Here is a 10,279-nt window from a genome sequence, read left to right on the forward strand (position 1 = left end):
CAGGGTTAGGCAGGGTTGTAGGTAGCTAGGGAAGGAGCAAGGTGGAAGTTACCCACAGACCACAGCTTCATAGATATAGACACCACCGTACAGGGTTAGGCAGGGTTGTAGGTAGCTAGGGAAGGAGCAAGGTGGAAGTTACCCACAGACCACAGCTTCATAGATATAGACACCACCGTACAGAGTTAGGCAGGGTTGTAGGTAGCTAGGGAAGGAGCAAGGTGGAAGTTACCCACAGACCACAGCTTCATAGATATAGACACCACCGTACAGGGTTAGGCAGGGTTGTAGGTAGCTAGGGAAGGAGCAAGGTGGAAGTTACCCACAGACCACAGCTCTACAGATATAGACACCACCGTACAGGGTTAGACAGGGTTGTAGGCTGTAGAGCTGTGGTCTGTGGGTAACTTCCACCTTGCTCCTTCCCTAGCTACCTACAACCCTGTCTAACACTGTAAGGATATAGACACCACCGTACAGGGTTAGGCAGGGTTGTAGGTAGCTAGGGGGTCTGTGGGTAACTTCCACCTTGCTCCTTACAGCTCTACCCCTAGCTACCTACAACCCTGCCTAACCCTGTACGGTGGTGTCTATATCTGGTCTGTGGGTAACTTCCACCTTGCTCCTTACAGCTTCATAGATATAGACACCACCGTACAGGGTTAGGCAGGGTTGTAGGTAGCTAGGGAAGGAGCAAGGTGGAAGTTACCCACAGACCACAGCTCTACAGATATAGACACCACCGTACAGGGTTAGACAGGGTTGTAGGTGTGCATAAGTACCATGGTTTCTAGCCACTAATTGCTATGTGAATGCACGATAGAAGAGTATTCACACATACGTACCATGGTTTCTAGCTCGTAGCCGGTGAAGAGAGACAGCAGAGGTACAGGCACGAGTCGGGCCATGCCCTCCCTGACGGCAGCCACTTGTGAATCAAACTCATGCAGTCTGCGGGGAAACACGCGGATACATGTAGTTACTAATACTGTGTTACTTCACACACATTACTGCAACATACACCCGCAACAGTACATGTGTTACTTCATACAGAAATATTAATGGTTCACGGTCATCTAAGCATGGTGTGCTTAACTAGATCACTCACCATCGCAATATTATAATATAATATTATAAATATATATATATGGTGGGCTGTAACGATACAGGCCTCTCGATTTCGATCCGGTTCTCGATATTAGCCCTCTCGCTTCGATTCCTTCGATTCGTCCCAAAATATTGAAATGTTGATTCTTATTTTTCTAATTATCATTATGTATGGCAATAAGATTATTAGAAAGTGCAAATGAATACTGATGGTGAATCGCTAGAGAGTCCTAGAGCGTATTGATATCATAGAGATGGTACGTATTGATACTCTCTATGGCAGGCAAAAAATCCATGGAGCGGGCGCCAGCGATTTCGCTGCCTCAGCTTTCATGAGACGCTCTGGGGTAACAGCAATTTCGAGCGCGAAAATTTTGGAAGCTACGGAAAAGCCTCCCGTGCCGACCGCGCGTTGACGACCGCGTTGCCTCAAGTGACCCAGGCTAGGCGTATCCAAAATCTAGAGCTGCATGAACTTCACCTCAACGCATGATTCGCCACAGAACCAAAACTGCGCGACAGTTCTAGAGAATCATGTGTTTTTTATCGCGTACAATAGTTATATATTCGCACGGGGGTTATTGTGGGGAGTTAGCGGCCGACCAGTGACAGGTGACACGCACGTAATCGAACGCTGTTTTCTGTATTCGTCAGTAGAAAGTGGGACTGTTTTTGATTAAGGTAGCTATTTTAGAAGAATGTAATGGATATCACTTGAACGATTTTCTAGGGCACGTTGGTAACTTTGGCGGTATGGTGCGTGGCGCATTGGATAGATCTATGCATTTGGTCCGGTTACCGTGGAGCTGGGAAAGAGAAAACGAAAGTAAAACCGTTACAGAAGCTGCCCCGACATTCTAGAGATTTTTGAACATTTGTTGACACTCTAATTTGGAAGTTTACATCAAGGGAGGCGTTGCCTAAGCCGCGTTAACTCAAGACCCTATTTGTCAATGTTTGTTTTTGTGTCAAATTTGTTATGCGCGTATGCTGTTTTGATTCCATATGGTTATTTGTATACTATGTTTGTTACTCAGCTGCTTAGTAATAGCTGCACCGAAACACTTTTTTGTGCCAGGTCCACCGATTCTGAAAGTTGAGTGCGGTCCTGCTGTCCACTAGCTTTTCAGTGCCGAAAGGTTCGAACCTGCGGGGTGCGGGTGGCTCGACAAACCGCGTTGCCGCCGTGGGCCCCGATGGCCCGGGCGAGACCAATTCCCCGCGGGGGGCAGGAGTAGCTTGACATTTGCACTTCCTGTCGGGCAATAGCATGGTTGGGTTTTTTTATTGAAGACGATATACGAGGATTGATTAAAAACAATGCGCATGATTGACATATCAGTGCATGCAGTCATACTTTGTTACACACATGATACGAGCAACAGGTTAAACCAGGCCTTCGTGTCGTTGTCCCATTAGGATAAGTCTGTGACCTGCGGTCGCATCTCGCCAAGCTGAATGCTTGACTTTTGTTTGGGAAACCGCTTTAACGATTATTAGACACAATTCTGCGCCTTCCTCTGAGACGTATTAGAGTCAGTGCCATCAAATTATGGAATTTTAACAAAATCATGCTATGAAAAAGTTAAGCTCTGCGCCAGCTTACAATAGCTCCCGGTAAACAAATACGACGAGCTCTTCTTTTATACAAATTCAGAAAAAGAGCTTCCGTATAAACAAGTAATTTTTTACCGGGCTGCTGTCTATGGTGATAGATCACTGCACAGTGCGCTGAGTAAGAATCCACAGTACTAGTAGCGTAGTGGCCGACATCTATTGGAGGAAAAACGTGGTATCGAACGTCGGATGCGCAACATCGGGGAAAAATATCGAGGATCCAGATCAAGGGAAGAGAATCTGGCGAATCCGATTCGATTTCGGTGGATCGTTACAGCCTAATATATTATAAATACTATATTATCTGTATATATATGTATATATATATAATTCTATAATATTACAATGCGGCACACCGATATTCACCACTCCTATAGTTCTAAACTGTAAATACTGTACGTTGGAGGTGTGTTGGATGTACTCGGCCGATCTGTCTTATTCTGGCTGTCGGTGCTAATGTAAGCATGTTTCGGTGCTAGGCTGCACCTCGGTGACGGACGTGCGCGCGTCGACTACTACGTCTCCATCGGGTCAGACGCTCTGCAATAGGGCTGAGAGTCCTCGTGGAACACGCCACAGAAATAACGCTTCTATTTAGGTCGAGGTCTTGATTTCTATATTTTAACGATAGATCATTCAGGTTGTTTATTTAATCAAGTCTATAACATAATTTAAGATCATTAAGATTGACATCAAGTTACGAATAATAATAGATATAATATTTTATAACACCAACAACACAGCAACACCAAACCAACAACACAACACAACAACAAACAAACAATACACGCAACAAGCAACAAAAATCATAATCATGACAAGCACAAAACACCGCTGCCACCACCACCCCCCACCACCACCACCACCAACAGACGAACAACAACAACCAACCAAGCCACACAATAATCATATACATAACTGACTACACAACACCTTGGACCGGTCTCCATGTCGCGTTGCACAGCAGGCCCGAAGGTACGTAGTCCTTGGTTCGGACCTCTGTCAAGGTCAGCAGGGGGGTCAGCTGCTTCCCGCCTAGCTGCCTTCCGACACGGGCTCGGTAGGTTGGAGGCCGATAGGAGCGGGCTGCAGTGGATCGCGACGGATGCCCAATTCAACCTTGCCTGCGTCGGGTTAAACACCGGTTACCATGGTGAGGCTAGGTTGAGGCATGAGGCTGCCAGTACGGATCGCGATGCCGATCAACCTGCCTGGGGTACGGTAAAACCGTACCATGGGTGACGCTAGGTTGAGCGCAGCGGGCTGCCAAGTACAGATTGCGATGACCATCAACCATGCGCTGCATGGAAACCGTTACAGGGTGCGGCGGGCTGGCAGGTGCGCGCCGATTCTGGTGGGGCGTCGCTGACATACAGCACGAGCCTGCCACGTAGTGTATGGCCAGGGAAACTCGCGGACATGGTCTAGCCCAGATAGACGCATAGATAAAAGATGTTTTAAGCCAGGCTTTAGAGGAAAAAGTTCATCGACGAGAAGAACGGAGTTGTTATGGCTTGAGCCTACGTGCGTAATATTATTCTTAGCCTTTCATATAGGGCGCAGCATGGGTCGATTTGAACCAAAGAGGCTCTAGGGAAGTGTTATCAAAAGGCCAGCAACGATCGCTTTAAAACAGCAGAGCCCTGACTTCGTGCGGATGCCAGCATGTACTTTCTATGCAGTGGCGACGGCGCGAGTGTGCGTGCAAGTGGAACACACGTTTGTGAACACCGAGGTGTCTCGGTGAACTCACCGATGGAAGGCGAAATGTGCGCCGTCGGTTCTTTGTCGCTGAGTGGGTTGAGCAGGTAGCAGTCGCTGTTTTGTTCCGGACTCCTCGCGAGCGCGGTTCTTGCGGCCGTGTCGAATGGAGTGGTGTCGAGTCCGTTCTGGAAAGCGCTGTCGCATGGCTCAGCGTAGGACTCAACTGGTAACTACCGGCCCACAGTCATCCAGCACTCTCTGCTTGTAATAGCAGTGGATGTAGGGATGGGCGTTGGTGGGACCGAGAAGCGGAGGAGAGAGGGAGAGTAAGGAGACAGGGAGAGAGTAGAAGGAGAGAGTATCCGGGGCAGGCGCGCGGACAGGGCTCGGGCAGAGAGGCATGGCCGCGGGCGCGGACAACGGCGGGAGAGAGGCGAACGACTGAAGAGGAGGAGAACGAGAAGAGAAAAGAGTGGCTCGCGGGTCGTGGAGAGAGAAAGGAGAGAGAGAGAGAGGAGAGTGAGGGGAGGAGCTGGAGAGAGAGAGGAGTTGAGAGAAGAGACGGAGCAGAGAACGTGACTGAGAAAGAGAGAAAGGCGACGAGACAGGAGAGAGAGAGAGAGAAGAGAGAGCAGGTGAGGAGGATGAGGGAGAGAGGGGTGAGAGACGGGAGAGACGAGCGAGACACGGGGAGAGAGAGACGAAGAGTGGGTGAAGGAACCGAGAGAGAAAGATGGAGAAGGGAGAGAAGGGCTGAGACGAGAGAGGGGAGCCGGTAGGATCTGCCGCGTATGACAGCATTGCGCATCTATGCAACGACGCGTCATCGAAGGCAAGTGCCTTGTAGTGGGCGATGGGGAGCATGATGCATGGAAGATTGTTTTTATACAATTATTCTGTAACAATCTTATTTAATTTTACTATGCACATGACACATTCGGAGTAGTCGTAAATGAAAGAAGAGCTGTAACAGAAGTTAGCCAACAAAGCTGATTAAAGTGATAGGAAGAATAAAGCAAGCAAAAATACAACCAACAGTATACACCAGAAAGAAATACCATCAGATTATTGTTACTTGCCCGACAAATTTGAGCTTCCACACGACGGGCCCGGCTGCAGGGGAGGAAGAGGATTTCCTGCCGACGAGACAGACGGCCATCTTGGAACGAAAGCTGACGAACAGCTGACTTGCATAGGCGCATCAGGGGTCCGCGGCTAACCTTTTACTCGAAGCCTCGGCTTCACCTGCCAACGCCACGAGACGACAGTGTCACCGGGTTTTATACGTACTATATAATACTATGGCTGTAGAACGGTGCGTGTAGCGTGGATTGATGGGCTGTGTATCTGGGTTTACTGTGCTATTGTTATTATCTGGTTAGAACTCGGTCGTTCTGGACAATCCCGACAGTTAATTTTATATAAAGTAGATAGGACGACGAGCATGTAGATAAAAACAGACAGGACGAAAGGAACGACAGGCAGACACGGCAAACAGCAAAGAGACAGAGCAGCAGATGCGATGGCGATAATGGAGGATGGTGATGGATGAATAGGATAGGATGAGATTAGTAGGACAGACTAGATGATAGATAGATGGATGAATAATGGCCACAGGATGGATGGATGGGCTCGATGGATAGATAGATAGACCATACATACAGACAGCAGGACAGGAAGAAGGATGAATTGCGGCAAGCCAGACACGACACAAACGACATAGGAAGGAGAGACGAGTGATGAGGAGAGGAGGAGAGAAGAGAGAGGCGGATAGAGAGGAGGGAGGAGAGGAAAAGACGAGAGAGAGCAGAAGAGAGATGCTGACGACAGACACACACACACACACATACAGACATGGGGGCATTACCTGGATTCTATTGAGCTCAATAACTGGTCCATGTTGCCTATCCCTCACCATGGTGGCCTGAACCACTTTCCTGAATGCTGCCTCCTACACCGATTACAACAAACACACACGCATTATCATCAAGAATGCACACTATACCTGAACAGATGAGAACAGAGGGTGATCTGTAATATAAGTGAGATCGGAAAGTCCAGCTGTGCTATGTAGGTCACAGAAAAAGGAGGTATAAAATGGTCGAGAGCCTCTTATCTGATCTCAATATGGCGGCGGGGACTTTCCGATACAGCTTATTGCTGAGTGAACGTACGTACGTACCTTGCCCGTGGACACGAGCAGACCGCGTAGGGTGTTGGTGCCAACCACCGTGTCATCTCCCTTCTCCCGGCATGACACACCGACCTCAAACATCGGTATAGACGGACAGAATAGGTCGGAGAATTGATACAGCAACACCAGTCTGCAGATACGGACACAGCACAGAATAATAACGGTAAGATAAGTATACGGTTACGATGCAGCCAAAACGAGAGCTAGGCATCAAACTGAAGTTAACACATCCAGATTGTAATATCTTCAAATAGCAATATTACATATTGAGGCTTTAAAACAGAGAAATAATAAAGCTATGAAGCAATTGTGGGAAACAGACATAACATGCACACACGCACGCACAGACCTAAGTCTTATGTCTGTGCGTGCGTGTGTGCATGTTAAGTGTGCTACATTTAAATAACTTTATTTATATTACATTATTTTATTATTAACTATGTAATTGTATTGTATTGTTTACATAAACAATTTTCATATCATGTTATATGTTATATATTATATTATGTTACATTAACTATAAATATATGTATCACATAATGTATTACTAGCTCTTGATATTAAGTATATACACGTCATGTCATAGTTTATTGTACCTATTACGCAGCACGGATACAGGTATGTGTTCCAGGTGAGCGTACTCCATGGGAACGGACGGCGGCAGACGTCCTGCATTCATCGGTTTGGCGGTCGACCACGCGAGGCTGTGAGCCGATCCACAAGCCACCTTATTGATCTTCTTGCCTGTAACATTAAATTGCGTCGCTCAAGTTAGTCATGATTGGTCACTGAGATCATGTCCTCATTACTTTGGCACATCTTACGTAAAATATCAGATAGCAATGTAAATTTTTAAACTGCCGTCATCCATTGTTGCGCTTGCCAACGTTGACTCATAGGAAGGTGCATGCACTAAATCGGGTTGCCATCCACACATCCAGTATTCCTATGTCACCAAGAACAGCAGCAGCAGCAGCGCAGCAGCGCCATGCGCCACTGCTGCCGCCGCGCCCCGCCCCCGCTCCTGCTGCGCCAACACCAGCAGCAGCTACAGCAGTTACAAGTACCTTGTAGTGCAGTTACGATGCGCGGTCGCTGGATGGTTCCATCACAACCCCCCCACCACCACCATCACCATCACACCCCCAGCAGCAGCGGACGCACTAGCAGCACCACCACCACCATGTCACACCACCACCACCACCAGCAGAAGCACGCAGCAGCGACACCCAGCAGCTAGCTACTGTTACCTACAGCAGCTTACTTGTCCTACTATATGTACACAGCTACCTTGTAGTGCCCGAGGTTTTAACGTATGCGTGGCGCTCCCCCGCCCCCGGATGGTTCCGTCACCACCACCACCCCCAGCAGCACCCCCCCCCACCAGCAGCAGCAGCAGCAGCCACACCACCCCCACCACACCCCCCAGCAGTAGTGAGCCAGCCCAAGCAGCAAGCACACACCACCCACCCCACCACCACCCCAACCAGCTAGCAGTACCAGCAGTAGCTAGCCAGCCAGTAGCTACATTACTACTATAGCTACAAGTACCTTGTAGTGCAGTGACGATGCGTGGTCGCTGGATGGCGTTTGTTGTTCCGTCACCCAGCTGTCCCTCGTCGTTGTCACCCCACGTGAACACCTCTCCCTGGTCGGTGGACACGATGCAGTGCAGGGTGGCAATGCTCACAACGTGCTTCCCTGTAGAGCCCGGTCGCTCCCTTCTCCGTCGATAATCACACTTCCGGCTCTCATTCCCTTCTCTTTATTGTTTTCGCTCAATCTTAATACATACAGCCCTTCTCTAATCATTATTCTTTCAAATCCTACGTTCTTAATCCATCATTGGTCTCATATGCAAAAACCTCAGATAAAAAACACATACCAAAAAATCTGAAGCGAACTCAACTATTCCTTTAATCCCAGACCTTCTTTACGCGGTCGACGCACGTGGTCATCGTGCCCATGCCCCAGCCTGTGGTAGTCTCCCTTACCCCTGTGAGAGCAAACATCGGTATTTATGCATTAATACTAGCTACTGAGCAGTGACAGAGTCTGTGGTAGTCTCCCTTACCCCTACACGACACGAGCATCGCGGGTATTTATACGTTAATACTAGCTACTGGCAGTGACAAGTCTGTGGTAGTTCGTTCCCTTACCCCCTTGAGAAGCAAACATCTGGTATTTATACATTAATACTTAGCTACTGAGCAGTGCACAGAGTCTCGTGGTAGTCTTCCCTTACCCTACACGACACCAGACATCTGGTATTTATACGTTTAATACTAGCCCTATCTGAGCAGTGACAGAGTCTGTGTAAGTTCCCCTTACCCCTAACGACACCCAGACATCTGTATTTATTACATTAATACTAGCTACTGAGCAGTGACAGAGTCTGTGGTAGTCTCCCTTACCCCTACACGACACCAGACATCGGTATTTATACGTTAATACTAGCTACTGAGCAGTGACAGAGTCTGTGGTAGTCTCCCTTACCCCTACACGACACCAGACATCGGTATTTATACGTTAATACTAGCTACTGAGCAGTGACAGAGTCTGTGGTAGTCTCCCTTACCCCTACACGACACCAGACATCGGTATTTATACGTTAATACTAGCTACTGAGCAGTGACAGAGTCTGTGGTAGCCTCCCTTACCCCTACACGACACCAGACATCGGTATTTATACATTAATACTAGCTACTGAGCAGTGACAGAGTCTGTGGTAGCCCCCCTTACCCCTACACGACACCAAACAATACGTATTGAGGTACGAAGGCAGCAAATACAAAGATTCCTTTCTATTTTTAACTATTTTTAACTCTTCCCTCATATTCCATTCTAGCGTAGCAGCACGTTACACGAGTGTTAGCAGCCCCCCCCCTACCATGGGTGCATGCTCTCCATGTACCCCCTCCATGCGTACGTACCACGTATAGACGCCCCACCACCCACCCACCGCGTGTACGTACCACGTGTAGACGCCCCACCACCCCACCCACCGCGTGTACGTACCACGTGTAGATGCCCCACCACCCACCCACCGTGTGTACGTACCACGTGTAGACGCTGCCACTGCGTGTGAGAGCCATGGAGAACTGCGAGCCACACTCCACCTTGCACACTGCCAGTCCCTGCAGAGCATCGTTCTTCACCGCCAACCGCGTCGCGCTCAGAGCATATATCTAGGATACTACTAATACAGATCTAAAATCTATGATAGGCTTTGCTATACTACTGGTAATACAGTAGTAAAGATACAGCTGTGTAACTTTAATGACTTCGCTATATTAACATGTTATCAAGGATATGCGTCGCGCGGCGCATAGTGGTGGTGGTGGGGGAGGGTGGGTGGTGGGGGAGGGGGAGGGGCTTTAATAGCAAAAGCAGTTCAGTCCTTTCTTAACAGTCAACAAATCCATGTTTACCCTCCTCTTGAGGGTCAAAAGGTTATCCGACACTTACTCTTCGCATGTCAGCGAAAGTACATTTCATGGTCCTTTCAATAAAGCCATAAAAATGGTAGGTCACCGCTGAAACAAAAAAGTTTTTTAATCGCTCCGTCAGACCATGTCCTCAGAAAATGTCTAAAATCTGCCGCTCTGCCCATTGACCTTTGACCTCCAATTTCGCAACAGTGATGGCTTTTCCTAC

General features: G+C 48.3%; 2 protein-coding genes across 2 annotated transcripts in view; both read right to left on the bottom strand.

Moving 5' to 3' along the window:
• Positions 1-1,963, bottom strand: part of LOC106817677 (E3 ubiquitin-protein ligase HERC2-like) — a 15,852-nt gene extending 13,889 nt beyond the window's left edge. Inside the window, exons 1-2 of the mRNA XM_014822361.1 lie at positions 1,947-1,963; positions 846-951 (exon numbers count right to left, since the gene is read on the bottom strand). Of these exons, the coding sequence (XP_014677847.1) occupies positions 846-951; positions 1,947-1,963 (123 nt within the window). The remainder of the gene's footprint in view (positions 1-845; positions 952-1,946) is intronic.
• Positions 1,964-3,759: 1,796 nt separating this feature from the next.
• Positions 3,760-9,717, bottom strand: LOC106817678 (E3 ubiquitin-protein ligase HERC2-like). The gene is made up of 8 exons (XM_014822362.1): positions 9,683-9,717; positions 8,551-8,618; positions 8,174-8,323; positions 7,219-7,366; positions 6,611-6,752; positions 6,279-6,379; positions 4,478-4,623; positions 3,760-3,848 (listed from the first exon to the last, which is right to left on the bottom strand). Exons 1-8 carry the CDS (start codon positions 9,715-9,717, stop codon positions 3,760-3,762), a joined length of 879 nt encoding a protein of 292 aa, XP_014677848.1.
• Positions 9,718-10,279: the final 562 nt, after the last annotated feature.

Source organism: Priapulus caudatus, unplaced genomic scaffold (genome assembly GCF_000485595.1).
Source record: "Priapulus caudatus unplaced genomic scaffold, Priapulus_caudatus-5.0.1 Scaffold1826, whole genome shotgun sequence".
In the NCBI taxonomy this organism is placed as follows: domain Eukaryota; kingdom Metazoa; phylum Priapulida; class Priapulimorpha; order Priapulimorphida; family Priapulidae; genus Priapulus; species Priapulus caudatus.

Coding starts and splice junctions, on each gene's coding strand:
- LOC106817678 (XM_014822362.1), bottom strand. CDS start 9,717: ATGGCTCTCACACGCAGTGGCAGCGTCTACACGTG. Junction 6,753..7,218: donor GTATCCGTGCTGCGTAATAG/GTACAATAAACT, acceptor CCGTATCTGCAG/ACTGGTGTTGCTGTATCAAT. Junction 6,380..6,610: donor TGCTCGTGTCCACGGGCAAG/GTACGTACGTAC, acceptor TAATCGGTGTAG/GAGGCAGCATTCAGGAAAGT.